This window comes from Thamnophis elegans, chromosome 9 (genome assembly GCF_009769535.1).
Source record: "Thamnophis elegans isolate rThaEle1 chromosome 9, rThaEle1.pri, whole genome shotgun sequence".
In the NCBI taxonomy this organism is placed as follows: domain Eukaryota; kingdom Metazoa; phylum Chordata; class Lepidosauria; order Squamata; family Colubridae; genus Thamnophis; species Thamnophis elegans.
Window position 1 is genome coordinate 66574780 of NC_045549.1, and position 22741 is coordinate 66597520.

The 22741-nt window shown below is 41.9% G+C and overlaps 1 protein-coding gene across 1 annotated transcript in view; it reads right to left on the minus strand.

Moving 5' to 3' along the window:
* KIT (KIT proto-oncogene, receptor tyrosine kinase) overlaps positions 1-22741 on the minus strand; it is a 109734-nt gene that overhangs the window by 50608 nt on the left and 36385 nt on the right. Inside the window, exons 2-4 of the mRNA XM_032224279.1 lie at positions 15108-15353; positions 5052-5330; positions 2413-2549 (exon numbers count right to left, since the gene is read on the minus strand). Coding sequence (XP_032080170.1) covers positions 2413-2549; positions 5052-5330; positions 15108-15353 — 662 coding nt within the window. The remainder of the gene's footprint in view (positions 1-2412; positions 2550-5051; positions 5331-15107; positions 15354-22741) is intronic.

Consider the following 22741-nt stretch of genomic DNA (forward strand, 5'->3'; position numbering starts at 1 on the left):
TGATATTGACCACATCCTTGTCAGAATTTGTATCTTTGCTCTGCTTTTCTGTTATTTATGATTTGGGTCCACAACATGACATTCACATACGTTCACATCCCCACCAAGGCACCTCCCACTTCAAACATGCCATATTCATAAATTCCTTATCCATAAATACAGAATATGGTGTGGGAGGACATGGCATACACAAATATTACCCCACATTCCCTGTCAAACCAGTCACTAAGCATGCCATTTATTTTTAATCATGCTTTACTTCCACTATATGTGGTCATTTATCAGTGGTGGGTTGCTCTTACCGTCGCTACCGATATGCTGCTCACGGGCCACGTGTCATGTTCGTGCATGCACAATTCACCTCTTCTGCGATACCTAGCTGCTTGTTGGGGTTCACGCAAGCGCTGAACGCTGCTGTGCGCGCATGCGCAATTGGCCAGTTGTTTTAAAAACAGGAATAGAACGCGGGCGGGCGGGTGGGCCAAATGAGCCACCGTACTGGTATGCTGTCAGCTGCTCACAGCTACTACCAGTTCGGCCGTACCGGACTATACCCGGAGGAACCCCCCACTGTCACTTATCCCTTCAGCAATCAGTTTTCAACTCCCTCTTCACACAAAACATTCCATACTTCAAGCTTGCTAACTATATTGAATACGTTCTGTAACACATGCATGGTAAGCTTCCATTCTCATATTCATGCATTTCCCAATGACCTGGTGATGAGCAAAATTTAGGCTGCACAATTTGAGAATGGCATTCTATACTATTCTCAAGTTGTGCTCATTCTCATTTCTTGTACTCTTTCAATCATAATTCCATCAAATGCTGTCTTAGGAACAGTTAGGAAAGTTATCCTTTCTTAGGCAGCCCAGAGTCGTATCAGTGACATAGGCAGCATAGAACTTTAATTTTTTTCTCTTTTAACGATCCTGTAATTCCTTGCATCAGGGCAGAGTCGGGACAATGAAATGGAGCTGAGAGATTACTGGCCGGATGCTCTTCCTGACACCTACAAGGAGCTCACAGCAAATATTTTTTCTTTGCACCCAGAAAAATATCTGCCGCTACCTAGGATCGAACTCACAGCCTCCTGATTGTGAGGCAGGAGCTCAGTGGTGGGTTCTGGATCCTGTTCCAACCGGTACAGTTGGAATGGGCCGGCAATATCCACATGGATGTGCACAGTGCGTGTGCATGCATCTTAGCACCTCCGCAAGCCTCTGCAACGCTCCAGCTGCACTGTATGCGCCATGCATATGCGTGGAAGTGCTGAAGACTTAAAAGATTGGTAAGGAGCTCGGGCAGGCAGGTGAGCCCTCCGGAGCACCGTACCGGAACGATATCCAGGGCTACAGGCAGGCTCCCGTACCGGGGCGTACTGCCTGTAACCCACCACTGCAAGAGCTCCATCTCTATGCCACCATGCCATTCTCAGCATTCTCAACTTTAATAACAAAAATAAATATTTTTTAAAAAAAAAATGCTGCTGCCATTTTTGAATTCATTTTTGTTATCTTTCTCTTAACTCAGGGAAACAAAAACATTCTTCCACTCACCAGGCACAGTTGCAATCTTCACATGCATTAAATACATTGACAGCAACTCCACATAAACTGCACCCAATTTTAACATTTCTCCAGTTGCATCAACTCTATCTGTACCCTTACAATTATTCAACATTCTCACAGTATTTAGGACTACATTTTTATTGTTGTTTTTTCCTTGAATGCTAACATGTGTAACACTTGTTACAGTTCTACTCTTTTGACATCAGATATCACTGACATTGCATTAAAAAAAAATTCAACCATACTTTCCCACCAGTTTGTTCGTTTCATTCAAAATTATTTTGAGACTTTAAAAATAAACTTATATATTTAATTCCATATATTATGCCATAGATTCCTGCTTCCAAAACGGTTATTAATTTCCATCAAAGCTTTTATTTATTTTTTTGCATTTTCTCTGTCTTCCTTTTTTTTAGCAGATTTTATTATTCTTTTTTGCATTTTCTCTGTCTTTCAATCTTGATAATTCCCTGATTTCTTGGATTACATTCTTTGTGACTGTATAACTTTGAGAATTGTATACCCATTATATTTTCTGCTCATCGTTTATTGCAGCAATTGTTTTCTTACATGCATCTTTTTCTCATCCATATCCTCTTTCATTTCCTCATTGTACCAAAACTTTTTTCCAATTTCTTACTTCCCATTACCTTTTCTTTGTGCAGCTGTTCTTTCTCTTCTATTCAAGATTTGTCAATGCTATCATTCCAACAATGATGCCTTCCATGAATATTACTTTATCACAGCTAATAACTTATATCTCAGACCTGTTCTTAAGTTATTATTTCAGAAAGACTATTCTTTCAAGTACATTGGTACATATTAGGTATAATGAACTCACCGCATTGCCTTGAAAAATCCAATTAGCTTTAAGAGAGCTATCTATATCCTTGATTGTACATGTAACTTCAAATTCTTCACCTTCTTTGAGAAGCTGCATTGTTTTGGACAAGGTGATGGATGGTAAGGACTTGTGAACTAAAAAAAAACCAATCCAGATGCACATTATTGTAATTATATGCAAAAAGGGGGTCGAAATTGACAGTGCCTTAAAAAAGGCTGTATGTATGTATGTTCCAGCGTAACTCTGGAGCACCTTGAACAATTTCAACCAAACTTGGTACACAGATGTCTTACCCTCTGGAAACAAATACTGGGGGGGGGGGGTTGGTGGAGAGGGGAGACACCCCTGGGGTGGGTGGGTGTGGGTGTGTATGTGTGAGCCGAGGTGGTGCAGTGGTTAAATGCAGCACTGCAAGCTACTTCAGCTGACTGCAGTTCTGCAGTTCGGCTGTTCAAATCTCACCGGCTCAGGGTTGACTCAGCCTTCCATCCTTCCGAGGTGGGTAAAATGAGGACCCGGATTGTTGTTGGGGGCAATATGCTGACTCTGTAAACTGCTTAGAGAGGGCTGAAAGCCCTATGAAGCGGTATATAAGTCTAACTGCTATTGCTATTGTATGTGTGTATGTGTTCCAGCATAACTCTGGAACGCCTAGCCCGTTAAGGAAAGCAAGATTAGTGTCCTAGAGCGGCAATTGTTTGTGATGTCAGTTCCTTCGCAGCTTCCTCTGGAAAGCCAGCCATGATATTCGCCATCCAGTGGACCAATGGGAAAACGACAGATGGATTTGGGGCAAAGTGCCAGGATCATATACAGGGCAGGAAAGAGGAGCGCATGGGAGGGGGAAGGGAGAGGGCAGGGATGATGGGCATGGGAGTAGGGGGAAGAAAGGCCCCTCTCAATGGCTCCCTGACAGAGAAACGCTTCAATGTCCATAAATACCCAGGCAACGGCAGGTTATCGGCTAGTCTTCCAATAAAGTATCAGATTTGCTATACATATTTTAAACACTGGGAAATATCACAGTTGTACTTTCATCCAAATAAAAATGTAAAAAACATTTATAGGCACTACGTAACAAGTACAGATAATAAGCCTGCCCTGTATTTGATCTTGCAAAAAGACTGAAGGTCAATGGGGAAACTCATCTAATACCATTTTGTAAGGCTACAATTCACAATCTTGAATCCACCGGTGGGATCTGAGAACATCTATTAACATGAAATATTTTCCTAATTATCTTCCCTTTATATACAGGCAGTCCTTGACTGATGATCATAATTGAGCCCAGAATGTATGTTCCTAAGCTAGACATTTAACGGAATTTCCCCCAATTTATGATCTTTCTTGCCACAGTTGTTAAGTGAATCACTGCAGTTGTTAATTAGTAGCCCGGTTGTTGTCAAATCAATCTGGCTTCCCCATTGAGTCCGCTTGTCCGAAAGTCGCAAAAGGCGATCACGTGACCTTGGAACACTGCAACCGTAATAAGTATGAGTCAGTTGCCAAGCGTCTGAAGTTTAATCATGTGACCATGGGGATGACGCAGCAGTTGTGTGAAAAATGGTCCTTTCTCAGTGCCGTTGTAACATTGAGTGGTCATTAAACCAACTCTCAAGTCGAGAGTTACCTGTAAACTAGAGACACTGTTTGCCACCCGTACAAGAAAAAGGATTGTATGGCGCAATACTGGAAGAAGGAATACTTGCCTACAACTCAAGAATGGACATTGAAAGTTACAAATCTAGCCGAGATGGCTAAAATATCAGCATATCTTAAAGACCATTCAAATGAGAGATATAAACGAGACTGGAAAAAATGGATTGACTATATACAAAACAAATATGGGACTAAGAAATTACAGATAGCCTATGCTTAAGATTAGGAACAATCTAAGATGCTCAAAGTTAGAGTAACAGGAAGAAGCTGAGTTCAATGCAGAGATGTTATTAATTTCCTTTTTTTATTATTTCCTTTGTCTTAATATATTTTAGACTGTGTTTGTTAAAAATCTATACCGTGTACGGGCTCTGGGAAGTCGGGGGGGGGGAAGGGAGGGGGGTGTTAGGGGGGAGGGAGGAGGGGGGGATATACAGTATGTGTTAGATTTTAAAGTAACGTGATTGCACTTGTATACTGTTGCTCTATAATTCCACTGTAAAAATAGGATAAGCTGAATATATTAATAGATAGTAGAAATACACTGAAGGGAGGAGTAGAGGGATAGAAGAAAGAGGGGCAGAGAGGGTGGGAGAGAGGACTGGAGGGAGAGTGAGAAGGAAGGGAGGGAGTGTACCGGGAGAGAGGAGTCGTAGAGGGGGAGGGGAAGTAGGATAGAGGGGAAGGATGGAGGGAAGATGGAAAGTTGGAGGGGGGCGAAAGAAAGGGTGTATGGAGGGTCAAAGCGGTACATTGGGTCTTTATTTTGGGGGGTTTTGTTGACAAGAGGAATGGCTGTGTTTATTGTTTAATGTTATATGACCCCGGTTATGCACAGTATATATGTAACTGTACGAAAATGAAAATGGAAAATAAAAAACACATTTACACCAAAAAAAAGGAAAAAAAAGAAAAGGGATTGTACACAACGGTCCAACTGTAACAAATATTTGAGTTCAGCTGAATGTATCTTTTACCTGCTCTCACCATAAGTGTTATATCTTTAGATTTTTTCTCAACTCCATCTTGTTGCGCCACACACCAGTAACAGCCTAGAAATGACCTCTGTACATTTTTTATGGTGATTCCCTTCCGAGGATCAGGAACTAAGGTCATATTCTCAGGCAGGGGTTTGTGATGACATCTTTTCAAAGTGAAATTGGAAACATCTGGATCTGTCACCGGGCAGACAACGAGAGCATCGCTGTCCTCCCTTCCAAAGACTGTGGGTCTGTGAAAGAACAGAACCTCTGGATCTGTAATAAAAAGAATTTTTTTTAAAAAAAAAAGACATTAAAACAGAGGAATTCCTACAAAGGTATAATGAGCCATGTTTAAACTCATGCAATATCTTGAATAACATCTAATTTGGATAGTTGTGATAGTTGGATTAGAAGCTATTTTTTATATGCACATATTTAATGTCCCCTCCATATGGAGCATCAAAGAAATGTCAGAATTTTCTGGAAATACTTCATTGACTCTGGCCTTGCTAAAAACATTCTACCAACTGGCAATAATTCCAAGGAAGAGATAACTAAGCTTACCTTTGGCAGACGAGGAGAAATTAGGAAAGTCATTATTTTAAGAAAGGTAGCTATTAAAATTTAAAACAGTATGGCTAATGATGCTCCATCCAACTAACCACTCCTTTCGTCCAGCAAGTCTCGAATCTTCCTCTTAGCCAGGTAGCCTGGACATTCTTGGCATTGAATACCAAAGATATGTGAAACTGTCATAGAGTGATTCCTCGGCAAAATACTAAAAGCTTTCCATAATCCTGGAGTCTAAGACATATGAAGAATGGTTGCAGGAATTAGGTATTGCATTCTGGAGAAAAGAAGTACTAGTCTCTGCTGTGCATTGCGGGAGATGTGCGCGCAAGCGTGGGAGTTGCACACACATGCACGGGAGGGCGGGGGGTTGCACGCGCATGCACAGTGGGAGCATGGGGGTGCGGCGAGCCCTGCCCGTGCCCCATTTTTGGTCTCAGGAGGCTTTAATGAGGCCTGCAAGGGCCAAAATGGGGCACGGGGGGGGGGGTTGTATATGTAATTGTGGGGGGTCATGGATGCATGCATAGGGGGCAGGGCACACAGGGGGGTATCGTGCACGCATTGCAATATGGTATACGAGGACAAAAAGGTTAGCCATCACTGGCATAAGGTCTCCTGCTTGAGCAGGGGGTTGGGTTAGAAGACCTCTAAGGACCCTTCTAGCTCTATTCTGATTGACTGTTTTTTTTAATCAACTCTAAACAATGATTTAAGTGGCTCCTGTTTTTTCTACTTGCATTTTTACATGCTTTCGAACTGCTAGGGTGGCAGGGACAAGTAACGGGGGCTCACTCCATTACACGGCGCTAGGGATTCGAACTGCCGACTGCCACCACAAAGAAGGCTCTCCTTCTGGATCCTGACAGATGTCTCTCCTTAGGGGACAAGACCTACAACATTCCTTGCCTCCCCACTTTAGTGGGTCGGATAGATGTGACTGGCAAGAGATGGTCCCTTAATCTGATAAGGTAAAGGTTCCCCTCGCACATATGTGCTAGTCGTTCCCAACTCTAGGGGGCGGTGCTCATCTCCATTTCTTATCCGAAGAACCAGCGCTGTCCAAAGACGTCTCCGTGGTCATGTGGCCAGTATGACTAAACACCAAAGGCGCACGGAACGCTGTTACCTTCCCACCAAAGGTGGTTCCTATTTTTCTACTCGCATTTTTTTTTAACGTGCTTTCGAATTGCTAGGTTGGCAGAAGCTGGGACAAGTAACAGGAGCTCACTCCATTACACAGTGCGAGGGATTCGAACCACCGAACTGCCAATGTTCTGATCGACAAGCTCAGAGTCTTAGCCATTGAGCCACCTTAACCAGATAGCCATACATATATATGCTATGCATATTTTCCAGCATGGAGGTAAGAATGATACAAACAGCATTGAAATGTGGTGCAAACCTCACTCCTTTTCTACATATGCCCCGATGTTGCAGCCGGCCTCCGCAGGGCACTTCTTGTAGTATCATGCTGCCATGCTAGCAGCTATCATCATTCTAATAAAGCAAAAACACCCAGTAGAATACTACAGTGCACTGTCTTATAAATAAGTCCGCTCCCTTGTCTTAAGCCTGATAGTGTAATGATGAAAGGTCTCGTGCAAATCTTTCAGTCACAATCAATTTTGAACTCTATTCAGACATTAGACGAGGGATTAAAAGTCACCGGGGACGAGTGGAAATGAACCCTGTCCTCCTACGTTGAGCTGGTGATCTTTGATCAAGAAAAGCATCCCTACTTTCAGCAGTGATGTCCGTCACAAGAGGAGCTCATACAAGAGACCCCATCCTGAATTCCTTTGCACGCACAGTTTTACACACAAAGGCCTCCTTGGGTCAGGTGCTGAAGTTGAAAAAAAAAAGATGGCTTACAAGGTGAGACCTCAACCTGTGTGACTTTCAAAGGATTAGGATTATCACTGCTGTCCAAATCATGGCATTAACTCTATCTAATGCCTCAGTTCTCTCTCTGCCTGTCTCTGTTTGTCTGTCTGTCTCTCTGTTTGTCTGTCTGTCTCTCTATATATATGAATCTGTCTGTCTGTCTCCGTCTGTCTCTCTGACTCTGTTTCTCTGTCACTTTCTGTCTGCCTGTGTCTGTCTGTCTGTCTCTCTGTCTGTCTCTCTCTATCTCTGTTTCTCTGTCTGTCTGTGTGTCTCTGTCTCTCTCTGTATGTCTCTCTGTGTGTCTCTCTCTCTGCCTGTCTGTCTGTCTGTCTCTGTCTGTCTGTCTGTCTCTCTGTGTGTGTCTGTTTCTATGTCTCTGCTTTTAACTTCTGCAGGGGCAGTATCATTGATGAAATGATGTAGTTCTGATACACATCCACGATCACAACAATTAAATTTTTTTGCTCCCATTTTTCATATCATCCTAACCTGTCTGGTAAGTGGTGGGAAATAAGGGAAGCATTTGCTACAAGGCTCAATTTCCTCGAGCTTGTTTAGACATTGGTTAGAAATGTATCTTACAACACAATAAAATTCACATTTCAGTAGATTGCTATGAATAGATTTTTCCATTTCACAATGTTTAATCCCTTCTTAATTGAGCAGAGCATTAATAGAACTTAATTGGTAACAAAGTTGTATTCTATTTGCCAAACCACTCTCTTCCCAACCCACATCCTCAACTTTTTGATAAAGTGCTGAGATATCTTTCTTGTTCGTTTGTTTGTTTATTTGCCAGGAGATGGTACATATATGTGTTTGCTGCTCCTTTATTTTTCCCATCTAATTTCCACAGTACTGTGTTTCCCTGAAAATAAAACAGGATCTTATTTTCTTTTGACCCCCGAAATAAGCACTTGATCTTATTTTCAGGGAGGTCTTATTATTTTTGAGGTGCAGGAGACAGTGAGTGTAGTCACCTGTGGCTGCTGCTGTGTTGCAATATTTTTGGGGAGGGCTTATTTTCATGGGGGGGGGGATTATTTTAGCGCATGTGCTCAAAAACCTGATTGGGCTTATTATCCGGGGAGGTCTTATTTTGGGGAAAACAGGGTACCTTGATGGGATTTGTGGAAAAGTAGTATATAAATATTGTTAATAAATAAAAAATATAATCTAGAATGGCAACAAAATTCTTATACTCCTACATTTGTTCGACGGTAAAGTCTATAGCAGTGTTTCTCAACCTTGGCGACTTTAAGTCCTGTGGACTTCAACTCCCAGAATCCCCCAGCCATCACAGGACTTAAAGTCGCCAAGGTTGAGAAACACTGGTCTATAGACTCAGCACCACAGAAAAGGCTTCCCACCCCCTCTAGATTTTAAATTATTCAGTAAACTGAATGCTATACCCAAGTATCGCTAAAGGGCAGCTTGCAATGGTGTTTTTTTTTTAAGTTAAAAGCAGCATCAAAAAATATGGGTTTTCAAGCAAAATATCATCAGGTTCCCATACCTAGACCCTGTTAAATGATGTATTTACTAATGGGTGGGGGGAAAGCATTGATTGAGGTCTCCTAATAATTGTTCCAGATTATTTCATACCAGCAAAACAACTTTTTTCAGTGCAATCTATTCATTCATTCAAATGCCAATTACTGTCTGATGGAGAAATGTAAAAACTGCACACACATGTGGACCGGTCCTTAAAATATGCCAGCAGAAGATTATGGATGTTTTGGCAAAACACAGAACTTACTTTGTTGATGCTTCCAAAAATCCCTTTAGAACTATAAAAGCCCACAGAACAGCTGCCCACTGCCCCAGAGGACTCATCAGAAAGCCATAATCCAAATCTTCTCATCTTTTATTTCGTTCTAGTCTCAAAAGCCTTTGGCTTCAACTGGGGCTTCGTTCCAATCTGCCTATACAGACAAACACAGTCCGAATATCAACAAGAAGAACACGTCTCAACAGGATCTTTTTGGAGCCACGCTGCTCAAGGCAAATTTCGAATGAAATCCTACGGATTTTAATTTCTTTATGGATGCTGCATCTGGTTTCCGCATGTATGGTAACAAATGGGAGCTATGTAGTAGTAGATGATGTGCTTCAGTGGGCATCTGTGATACTTTTCTGTGGCCAAAACCCTTTCGGCCTTCTAGAAGGCTGTCAAAACCTGTTGGGTTTTGTTGTGTTTTTTTTAACCCAGGGACTTGGACCACAGTGAGGAAGCTTGGGCTTGGTTATTGGGGCTCCCAAGGGGGGGTGAAGTTTTGGTTGTGTTTTATAGATTTGTGGTTTTTATAGTATGGCAGTCCATAATTGTGGGCTGTCCAGACTTGAGTTTTAAAATAAGGTAGCCACACAACTATTTTAAAAGAAAGAAAGAAAAAAAGAAAGAAAGAAAGAAAGAAAGAAAGAAAGGTGGAGGGTGGGGGGGAGGGAGGGAGGAAGGAAGGAAGGAAAGAAAGAGAGAAAGAAAGAGACAGACAGAAAGAAAGAAAGAAAGAAAGAGGGAGGGAGGGTGGGAGGGAGGGAGGGAGGAAGGAAAGAGAGAAAGAAAGAAAGAGAAAGAAAGAAAGAAAGAGAGAGAGAGAGAAAGAAAGAGACAGAAAAAAAGAAAGAGGGAGGGTGGGAGGGAGGGAGGAAGGAAGGAAAGAGAGAAAGAAAGAGAAAGAAAGAAAAAAGAGAGAAAGAAAGAAAGTTACAGAAAGAAAGAAAGAAAGAAGAAAAAGAAAGAAAGAAAGAAAGAAAGAAAGAAAGAAAGAAAGAAAGAAAGCAAGAAAGAAAGAAAGAAAGACAGAACACACATCCCAGGATTCGGTCCCAAAATTTAAGTTGGGTCAAATGACATCTTTCAATGTTGAAGCCAGAAAGGGATGGGGGAAATTTATGGAAAAGTTTTCCAGCTTTATTCATCACTGACTTAGTGTAGGCTCACTAGATGGTTGGTACATATGAGTCAGCCATAAAAGATCTGGAGTATAAACCCATAATTATATTCAGCATCCTCTTGGCTTCAAATGCCATGCTATCCAACATGCCAGTTGAAAGGGTTAGAGAAATCAGGTAGTAATCTGTTACCTAAATATTCCAAACTTTTTAAAAAAAAAACCAGTTATTTCTTCACTAATACTATGAGAAAAACTGGGCCTGCTAATCCCAGATGGCACAGCATATCCAGTCTTATTTTATATAGCTACCAGATCAGAAATGAATAGTTATTTGCCCTAATCAAAATGAATGTCACAGCACAGTTCTCTGATCTCACAACAGAAGGCAGAGATGTCCTGCCCATATCTAATTCGAGTGGCTTACAGGGCCAATTACGCTCACCCATTTTTTGACTAGATCAGAATAGAATGGAAACTCACCCAGCTAATGCCCGACCATTATCTATGCTTTCGTTTTCCTGGCTAGTCTAGATAAACCATTACGTGCCAGTCAAGCATATCTTATGCCCTCGTTTATTTATCGTCTATCGGGCGTGTCAGAAGCTGTAAGACAATCAAGTCTTGCCACTCTGGGTAGAACACAAAATCTGGAACAAAATGGCTATGTTGGAGGAGGAAAGGTAGAATATAATTGATCTGTGCATCTGGCAGTCTTTTGCAGGTTTAACCAGAGGCCATACTGGAGTCAATCAACCTTAGTAAATAGATTTAGGTTCGCTCTCTAGAAGTGCCCTTTGATTATGACGTTTGAAGCCAAAGTAATAAACAAGGCCTGTTCTAAAGACATCATATGATTTCCTGCCACTAACGTCCCTTGCAGGGATGTGTCCTGGGGGGGGGGGGGGGGGAAGGGACTCTTTATTTCAGAATAAATGAGGTCTTGCTCATGTTCTTCTTACATAATGCATTGGGATAATACTACTACTACATTTGGTAGGGTAGATATGTTCCAAGTCGTTTCTCTGACATAATGCTTCTCTGAAATAATGTTTATCTGACATAATATTAGGTGTGCCTTCTATATCAGGAAACCTGCCCTAATTTGGATGGCTGTTGGCATTTGGGAACACCTTAAAAATCTAGCCCTTTCCTGCAGGTTTTAGAATCAGGATATCAGTGCAACATACAGTAGTTTGATTAAGCATTTAAATTGAGTTCAGATTTTTCCTGGCATCTTTTATTGTTCAATTGTTTGCACGTCTGGTTTTGTTTTTAGAGCTTTGTTAGCTGCCTTAGAGTTCTTTGATTAAGATGGGTGGCTGTATAAATGTGTGCAATCAATCAATAATTTGCAGAATTGTCAGCGGAGTATCTTCGGTGTCTTTGTTTAGTTCCCTGCCAGAGTGGGGTCAGTGAGGACACAAATTGTTTATGTAAATCACTTTACACTGTGCAAAATGTAAATAACTTTACACTGTGCAAAATGGTAACATATATGGCTTGTGTGACGCTATCGTGCTGCTCACGGGTCTGTTTTGAAGTCATCAAGGCTTGCAAGATGTTTCATCTATGGTATGAACTTGCCTGAAGGACAATAATCTTTCTCTAAGAATCTTTAAAACTTAAAAAACAAGGCTTACTTGTGAGGCAGACCGAAAGCCTTATCTGAGATGGCAGATTCAGATTTGCAAACTGACTCACCCTTGTCACTGTTTACGTCCCTGGGCCCTCTCTCTAACGTCAAGTGGCAGTTTCAGAAAAAGAAGATGTTTTTATTTTGTGCTAGGGTGCCGGGGGGGGGGGGGGGTGAATCGACTTTTCTCATGATCCTGAATAGAGTCAGGAGAACTCTTGGTGACTAGAACACATAAATTCAACATTGCTGGAATTGGGGAGGTCTTGCTTAAGAAAAAGAACCAGGGGTGACATGATAGCAGTGTTCCAATATCTCAGGGACTGCCACAAAGAAGAGGGAGTCAAACTATTCTCCAAAGCACCTGAGGGTAGAAGAAGAAGCAATGGGTGGACAAAAACGCGCCTGACTAAACCGCGGTGACAAAACTGCGCCGACAAAACCGCGCCGACGAATGAGCGCTGAAGCACGCCGACAACAGCGCGCCGACAGAAGCGCGCTGTACCCTAACCCTAAAAATAACCCTAAACCTAACCCTAACCCTAAACCTTACCTTAACTTAAATCGCGCTTCTGTCGGCGCGCTGTTGTCGGCGCGCTTTTGACATCGCGGTTTTAGCGCCGCGGTTTTGTCGGCGCACTTTTGACATTCGCGCTTTTGTTGGGTCACGCCGTAAACCCCCACAACTTTAACCTTTAACCTCATCCCACTCCTAAGAAGTCTGTAAGGGGCATGCATAAGCGCACCAATATGCCTACTGTCCCTGTCCTAACAACCCCTTTTATTTGTATCCGTTTCATGCATTCATAATCTTGTATATACTTCTATCTATTATCCTATACATGCTTGACAAAACAAATAATAAATTAACCAGTGGAACAAGTTGCCTCCAGAAGTTGTGAATTCTCCAACACTGGGAGTTTTTAAGGAGAGATTAGACAACCATTTGTCTGAAGTGGTGTAGGGTTTCCTGCCTGAGCAGGGGGTTGGACTAGAAGACCCCCCAAGGTCCCTTCCAACTCTGTTATTCTACTCTATAGAAGTTGGTGTCAGAATATTTAAAATAAATGTTTAGTGTCAATCCATAATTTTCAACGTTATCTGTCTTTAATATCCAGGAAGAGGTCTGGTGATTATACCACATACAGAAATACTTTCCTCCAAACAGTACTTTGAAAGTGATACCATCTTAGATCAACAATTTGCCAGTGTCTCGCAGCTGTGCAAGAAGGTACGTATCATGGTTTTTTTAGAAATTGTGGGAGCTTCCACCAGAAGTAATAGCTTTCTATCTTTACCAACTCAGTGCTGTCCAAATGGATCGAACTGCTATGGCTGTACTAGACCATGATTAAAAACAAGTGGAATTGCAATCACAACAATGACCTGAATTTTTTGAGCATACCCTGTGCATGCACACACACACACACACACACACACACACACATACACACCCCAGGGGGGTATATATTACAAAAGTAAAGGGGTCCCTGATGATTTTATTCTGCTAATCGTTGGCAACTCTAGGAGGTGGTGCTCATTTCCATTTCAAGGCCTTTGAGCTGGCTCTGCCCAAGGACATTTTCTGTGGCCATGTGGCCAGCATGACACCGCAGAGCGCTGTTACCTTCCCAGTGAAGTGGTACCTATTCATCTACTCGCATTTGCATGCTTTCAAACTGCTAGGTTGGCAGGAGCTGGAGCAAGGAACAGGAGCTCATCCCGTCATGTGGTGCTCGGGTCTCGAACCTGGGCTGCCTGTTTTCCAGCCGACAAGCCCAGCATCTTTATTCCCCCAAGTTTTTTTTTTATATATATAAAAATGTCAAATCAATGCATGAGCAATGTGGCACCTGAGTGCCATATATTCCAATGCAAACAAAACTAGTCAAATTAAACATTATTATACATCCAATCAACATGTAAAATTCCCATAATACACATCTATATTTGGTTACAGTCTATCATTATTCAATTATTCCACCTATTTCTCATTATTACTTTCATTTTATCAAATAGAAATGTAATACATTGATATTCCCTTTATTTCGTTCTCCTACTCTAGCTTTTAATCATATTGTCCTACATTAAAAAAGCTTTTTCTTCCTTTCCTGTCTAACATCTAATCATGTCATCTGCCTACAAAAAGAGAAAGGAAGGAAGGAAGGAAGGAAGGAAGGAAGGAAGGAAGGAAGGAAGGAAGGAAGGAAGGAAGAAGAAGAAAGAAAGAAAGAAAGAAAGAAAGAAAGAAAGAAAGAAAGAAAGAAAGAAAGAAAGAAAGAAAGAAGAGGAATGGAGAGGGAGATATAGGAGAAGACAGTTCAAATCAAGAATCGAAAACTGGTATTGTCCATCCATAATCTCTTGCCTGCTTTATGCTTTAGTTGCTATGCTTTAAATAAAGAGGAGTAGAAGGGAAAACAAGTCAAAACAACAATAAAGAAAGAAAGAAAAAGAATCATCTACCCATCGTCCCTTGCCCGCTTCAATACTTCAGTTGCTATGCTTTTTTTTTTTACTGGACAAGCCCAGCATCTTAACCCTTGAGCCACCGCATTGCCTGTAAGTATAAACGGGATGGCCACAAATCAGTGGTGGGATTCAGCCAGTCCGCACCTATTCGGGAGAACCGGTTGTTAACTTTCTAAGCAGTTCGGAGAACCGGTTGATGGAAGAAATCTCCTTTTGTTTTTTTCCACTTTGCTGGGCTAATCCTGTAAGGAAGGCAGGAAGGAAACATTCTGGTGTTGCTTCTAGCCTCATCGTTATTGCCCTGCTTACAGAAACTGCCTCTCCGGTTAACCCTTATTACATTGTAACAGTTGATGCGAAACGCCCATTGACATGAGTGACGTTGAGTTGGCCACACCCACCCAGTCACATGACCACCGAGCCATGCCTACCCAACTGGCCATTAGGGCAGAAAACCCGTTGTTAAATTATTGGAATCCCACCACTGCCACGAATCCAAACTGAATCCAGCCTTCCTACCTAGTGCATTTTAGAAAATGTGCATTTGTGGCGAAGAAAGGGAAAGCGAAGAGATGAAAATGAAATTACCTTTAACGAAAACATAAATGGAGCTGTTGGAGTTTTTCCGGCTATTGCACTGATAGGTTCCCGTGTCTGCTGGTCTTGCCTGGGTAACATGCACTTCGTTGGTTTTGAAATTCTTTAACTTCCCGAAGGGGTCAGCACTGTTGAAGACCCAGGACACAGGGCCATCGTCGGTACAGGTCAGCTTAAATTCTTGCCTGCTGTTCACAACCAAAGTAGATCTCGATGGGGAAATGGAAGGGGCACCACCTACCCAAAAATAAATGATATGGTTAGTGTTGTGTTATTCTCCACTGGTTTATTTTTTAAAAGGTTGCAGATTTACTGTATGTACATTTAATCTCTTTACTGGTTTTCTTGATTGCTCCAATACAGGTAGCCCTCGATTTACGACCACAATTGAGGTCCACATTTATGTTGCTAAGTGAGTTTTGCCCCATTTGATGACCTTTCTTGCCACAATTGTTAAGTGGATCATTGCAGTTTTTCAGTTAGTAACAAAAGGTTGTGAAGCCGGGCTTCCCTATTAGCTTTGCATGTCAGAAGCTCCCAAAAAGTGATCATGTGGCCCTGGGACACAGCAACCGTCATAAATATGAGCCAATTACCAAGCATCTGAATTTACCAAGGAGATGCTGCAACAGTCATAAGTGTGAAAAACGGTCATAAGTCACTTTTTTCAGTGCCGTTGTAACTTTGAATGGTCGCTAAACACACTGTTGTAAGCAGCGCTGGGATTCAGCCAGTTCGGGCAAACCGGATATTAATTTTAATCTGGTGCGCCAGACCGGTAGTTGGAAGGACTGGCTGACCCCGCCTGCCCAGCCCTGCACCTCCCAGGAGTCCCCATGCAGCTGGTTCATATACCAGGTAAGTGCAGGATCTGTGCGGAGGTTCAGAGAGGGCGAAAGACGGGCTTATCGGAAGTACTGGAAACAAGCCCGTTTCCAGCCTCTGAAGCGCCTCCTGAGCCCAGGGGATGCCGTTTTCACCCTCCCAGAGGCCCGAGGAAAGCCTCCGGAGCCTGAGGAAGGCAAAAATTCCCCCCCCCCCGTGGTGCAGGAAACCAACTAGGCCACGCCCCCATGGCCACGCCCACCCAGCAACCAGGCAGAGAACCGATTGCTAAAAGTTTTCAATCCCACCCCTGGTTGTAAACCAAGGACTACCTATATTTTTATCCTACCTGCTACTTCTTTCAGCCCAAATTGGTCAGAATCTAACCAACCTGGGAAAAGCACTATGCCTTTATGTGACATACCATTACTGACATACCGTTATTTTCCTCATACAGATCTCTGAACTCCTTTCAGCACCTCAGCGGAATTCCAAATCACATGATCACTTTTATTATTAATCCCATTTACTCAATTAGAGGGAGCTTGTTTAACCTCTTCACCAATTTCAAAACATTTTGTTCTCTGTCTCTTATTCACCATTTTTTTTTACCCCGTGTGCAATAACTTTCAACTTCTTTTTTTTGAAGCAGTCATTTTCCTGTATAAATTTTTCTCATCCACAGAGCCTTCCATTTCATCACTCCGTCTAGCATCCTACTTTATAACTCAGTCATAAAATAGGATGCTATAATATCATTTCTATAGCCTTTTTTCATTCCCCTGCTTTCCATTCAACAAGAGAATAATCTATCATCTAATGTTGTTGTACAGGATTCTGGTCCTGCTTTCACTTTCATTTCTTTCCCCCTTTTTTATCTGTTATGTTTCTTTCTCTTTCCCATTCTCTTAAACAATTAAGAAAATGGTGTGTCAAGTTCCAAAAAACAACAAAAACACATTGTGATTCTTCCAACCCTGATTTTTTTCAAAAATTGTTCCTCACCTAGATAGACTACTTTCAAAGTAAAGCATTCTGTCACCCTCATAAAGCCTTTGGGAACTATTAGGGAGGAGCCATCTTCATCCCTATTCTCTCACATCATCCTGGGAATCCAGACAACGTTCCATCACATATGTCTCATGCTGGAAACCTCTTAAGTATCGCTTTCATGAACACATCTTTCATCACAAACAATCAAATACATCATGGCTTTTATATACATTACTAGCTGATGACCTGGCGTTCCCTGGGTATTTATAGACATTGAAACTTTTATCTGACAGGGAGCTGTTTGTCTGACAGGGTCGTTTCTTCCCCCTACTCCCATCATCCTTGCCTTCTCCCTTCCCCCTCTCATGCGCTCCTTTCCCGCCCTGTTTACCATCCTGGCACATTGCCCCAAACCCATCAGGTGCTTCACCATTGGTTCACTGGAGGGAAAACGTCATGACTGGTTTTCCAGAGGAAATTGCAAAGGAACTGACATCACAAACAATTGCTGCTCTAGGACGCAGCACTTGCTCTCCTTAATGGGCCAGGCATTCCAGAGTTATGCTGAAACACACACACACAAAACCCATGGGTGTCTTACCCCCACAAACACACCATTTGTTTCCAGAGGGTAGGTCATCTGTGTACCAAGTTTGGTATATACAGTATATAACAAAGATATATGATATAAAGATTACATTGTTTGTCATGTGTAGAGGTAGTCCTCAACGTACGATCACAATGGAGTCTAACATTTCTGTTCCTAAGTGACGTCTGCAACAATATTCAAAACCTCACAACAGCAGGAAGAGGAAGCTAGGCCCAAGCCTCACTAGAAGTCCCTAATGAAATACACACTGGGGGAATCGAGTCGCTTTATAAATGGATCTTAGCTCATGTCCAATAAGTTGTTTGTCCAGCACAGACAGAACACGTCGATTAATTATTTCTTTCCAAAGCTGAATTTTCTCACGGTGGGTCTACAAATGGAATTGCAGAGACATTAACCCGGTCTCAGATGCATTCGTTTACCATCTTGGCAGGTCTTAAATGTACAGAGGTATTAAAAGGATGTCAGGTAAATATTTTGGATGGTGGGAAATCCAATGAAAGTAAATTACAGAAAGACTCAGAGGGAGGATCAGATTCTTAAAGAAATTTAATCAACCCAGTCAATAAAGAGCTTTTCAAATCAACAACCGAGTATGACAGCGTAATATTGATTGAATTTGGGAGGTCAGAATTTTAATTCCAGCACAGACATGAAATTCAAGAAGGCCCGTAATGTATCAGGTCCAAATGGAAAAATTCCCACTGCCAGAAAAAGATATTAACAGATCACAAGTAATGCCATTTCAGTGAGTTAACCAAAGTAATACCTGCTTAGTACTTGGACAAGAATCAGTCAAGAAATGCAGTGTGTTATTATTTAATGCTTGAAATGCAACATTAAGAAAACTAAGACCATGGCATCCAGCCCTCTCAATTCCTGGCAAATAGATGGGGAAGAAATGGAGGTAGTGACAGATTTTATTTTCCTGGGCTCCAAGATCACCGCAGATGGGGATTGCAGCCAAGAAATTAAAAGAGGCTTGCTCCTGGGGAGGAAGGCTATGGCAAATCTAGACAGCATACTAAAAAGCAGAGACATCACGCTGCCAACAAAAAATGCTTATAGTCAAGGCTATGGTTTTCCCAGTTGCAATGGATGGCTGTGAAAGTTGGACCATAAGAAAGGCTGAGTGCCAATGAATGGAGGCCTTTGAACTCTGGTGCTGGAGAAGACTCCTGCGAGTCCCTTGGAGTGCAAGGCGATCAAATTGGTCGGTCCTAGAGGAGATCAACCCTAACTGCTCTTTAGAAGGCCAGATCCTGAAGATGAAACTCAAGTACTTTGGCCACCTAATGAGAAGGAGAAAGGACTCACTGGAGAAGAGCCTCATGCTGGGAAAGATTGAGGGCAAAAAAAGAAGGGGATGACAGAGAATGAGGTGGCTGGATGGAGTCACTGAAGCAGTCGGCGTGAGCTTAAATGGACTCCAGAGGATGGTAGAGGACAGAAAGGCCTGGAGGATCATTGATGATAGGTCGGACACAACTTCACAACCAGCAACAACATTATTTAATGCATACAGTATTAGATAATAGAATAAGAAAAAAAAGATAGAAATATAGCTATTTAGGTCTGTAGACTAGACAGAGAAGTAGGAAAAAAAAACAAGAATCTTGAAGGAACGCAATGCCAGGTATATCATTCTAATTTTCATCATCAACATTAGTATGTCTATAAAAAAATTAAGACACTCTTTGATCTTGCTTGAAATACCATCTTCTAAGTAACAATATGGAAGTGCATTCTTCCAGGAATTTTTTTTTTCAACTTTCCATTCTATCCTACAATGCTTTTATTATCTTGAAATATGCATCAAGTCAGGCCCAACTTTTTCTCAATCGCCCAGGTACTTCCAGCTACTGTAACTGAGATAAATGCACCACAGCAATACATTAAAACAAAATTACTACAGTGTTTTGTAGTTTCAAGTTGGTGTCACTCAAGCATGCCTCTCGCTCTTGTAACTTCTGCATTAATATTACACTTCTTCTAAAGTTTTCTGAAATATGCCACTGGCTTCTCAATAAGCAGTTGTTCTCAACTTATAACAGTTCACTTACTGACCATTGAAAGTTACAATGGCTATTTCTGCTGATTGCAGTTCGGCAGTTCGATTCTCAGCAGCTCAAGGTTGGCTCAGCCTCCCATCCTTTTGAGGTCGGTAAAATGGGGAGCCAGATTGTTATCGACCATATACTGATTCTGTAAAACTGCTTAGAGAGAGCTGTAAAGCACTGTAAAGCAGTATATAATTCTATTGCTATTAAACATTTGGGTGCTTGGGAACGGGTTCACATTTATGACGGTTGCAGTGTCTCAGAGTCACACAATCCCCTTTTGCAACCTTCTGACGAGCAAAGTCAACGGGAAAACCAGGCTCACTTCATTATTACCCTGTTTCCCTGAAAATAAGACCTCCCTGGATAATAAGCCCAATCGAGCTTTTGAGCGCATGCGCTAAAATAAGCCCTCCCCAAAAATATTGCAACACAGCAGCAGCCACGAGGTGACCACGCTCGCCGCCTCCTGCACCTCAAAAATAATAAGACCTCCCCGAAAATAAGGCCAAGTGCTTATTTGGGGGGGGGGGTTGTCAAAAGAAAATAAGACCCTGTCTTATTTTCGGGAAAACACGGTAGTATTTCTAATTTAACAACTGCAGTGATTCACTTAACAACTGTGGCTAGAAAAAGTCGTAAAATGGGCCAAAAGCCACTTAGCAGATTTCTCACTTAGCAACATCAATTTTGGGCTCAGTTGTGGTGGTACATTGAGGACTGAGTACCTATACAAACTATTCAATTCCATTGGGTTTTTCGTATCTCTTGTATTGTTCACTAATTTAATCCCCCTCTTCGGTTTTATTTAATGGAGTCTGTTTTGTTTTGCTTTGCCCGGGAGAAGTTATAATAGTGTGTGCTTTGTCCTTAGAACATGCAAAGGCTAAAACAAAAGAAATAAATGTATGGATGAAACGCCACACTATTTTCTCCTATTTCTTCATATTATTATATCTGATGCTTTAAAAACTCACATGGAACCGGTGTCTTCTTTTTAATGCCTAATTTTCAAATCACATATTCCAAGGCTACTGTTTTGTCAATAACAGAGACTCTCCTCCAAGTTAAAGTATATTTCTAACAAGCTGCTCAATATAAACACATTCTCCTAGCAAGGCTGGTCTTTTGTGTCTGCTACTAATCATGAATGCATTTATATTGCTTAAGGGGGGAAAACAGCCAAAATAAATACTTTTAAATCACTTAAAGTAACTGTGAAAATTGCCCACTTGAAACAGATTTTTGCAATCTGTGATTTAACAGGAATAACCTATTTGCTAGGTATGCAACGTGCTACTTCAAGCAACTCCCAAAGAGCAGAAAGAAATTAATTCCTTGTTTACCCAGTTCTGAATTAGCAGGATTAGCCATCAGCAGACATGTGCTACAGGTAGTGCTCGACTTACAACAGTTCATTCAGTGATAATACCGCAAAGTTACACGGGCAGTGAAAAAAGTGACTTGTGGCCATTTTTTTTTTTACTCTTACGACCATTGTAACATCCCCATAAATCAGGTGAACAAAATTCAGATGCTCGGCAACTTGTTCATACTTATGACCATTAAGGGATGAAATCCATGTATGTTTGCTACTGGTTCGGTAGCAATGGGAGCAGGAGCGCGCATTCGCTTAGCTCGCACGCACTTCCTCTGGGCACGCGCAGGACCTTCCGCACATGTGCAAAGAATCAAAGTGACGTCCAAGTGGGTGGGCGGAGCCAGCTACTGAGCATGCCTACAGAGGTAAACGAACAGTGGGGGTGGAATCCGCTGTGCCACGCGATTTATATTAGCTAGAAAGCAGGAAATCCCGCTTTCTAGCTAATATAAATCGCGCGGCACAGCTGATCGTCAGAAAAGCCGGTTCGCCTAAACCGGTAGCATTTTTTTTACGACCGGTTTGGGCGAACAGCTGGCATCTTTTACTACCGGTTCGGGCGAACCGGTCTGAACCGGTAGCATTTCACCCTGTGACTGTTGCTGTGTCCCAAGATTACTTGATCCCCTTTTGTAACCTTTTGACAAGCAAAATCAATGGAGAAACCAGATCCAACGACCAACCGTGTCCGTTAAGAGCCGCAGTGATTCACTCAACAACTGTGGCAGGAGTGGTCATAAAATGGGGCAAAATGTACTCAACAAATGTCTCATGTAACAACAGAAATTTGGGGCTCCATTGTGGTCGTAAGTCGAGGACTTCCTGCACTAGTATTGAGTAGCTGGGGTAGGTTTGCTAGGATGGACATCTTCCATTGATTTAAAAGACTACATCATGCTTGGTGTAGCATGTTGACAAGTTACATTTCCGCTCACTGGATGCAATTTAAAGATGATTTGATAGTCACTGAATCAAATTGATTTTCCAAATTTTTAATGTGGATCAAATCATGTCTAAAATATCCCGTCGTTAGATGGCCTCATGTGCATTTGCAAAACGTTTTTTTCCCATCATATCTGAATTTAATCATTGTAATCACCTGAAACGAAAATCTAAATTGAAGTGATTATTTGCTGAGCCAAATCAATAATCTGAAATTGGGGCCCAATCTAATCAATGGTGAAAAAAGTAAACTTCTACATTTGGGCAACAAAAACCAAATGCACAATATATGTAGGTGGTACCTCGCTGAATAGTAGTAACTGTGAGAGAGATCATGGAGTCCTAGTGGACAATCACTTAAATATGAGCTAGAAGTGTGCTGAAGCTGCCACAAAAAAAAACCCAATACAGTCCTGGGCTGCATCAATAGACGGATAGAATCAAGACTGTGTAAAGTGTTAATTCCACTTTATAAAACTTTGGCAAAAACACACATACTGCATCCAGTTTTGGTCACCGCAAGGTAAAGATGCTGAGATTCTAGAAAGAGTACAGAGAAAAGCAAGAAAATTGATTAGGGGACTGGAGGCTAAAACATAAAGAACGGTTGCTGGAATTTATGAAACTCAAATACTTTGGCCACCTAATGAGAAGGAGGAAGGATTCACTGGAGAAGAGCCTCATGCTGGGAAAGATTGAGGGCAAAAGAAGAAGGGGACGACAGAGAATGAGGTGGCTGGACGGTGTCACTGAAGCAGTATGCGTGAGCTTAAATGAACTCCAGAGGATGGTAGAGGACAGGAAGGCCTAGAGG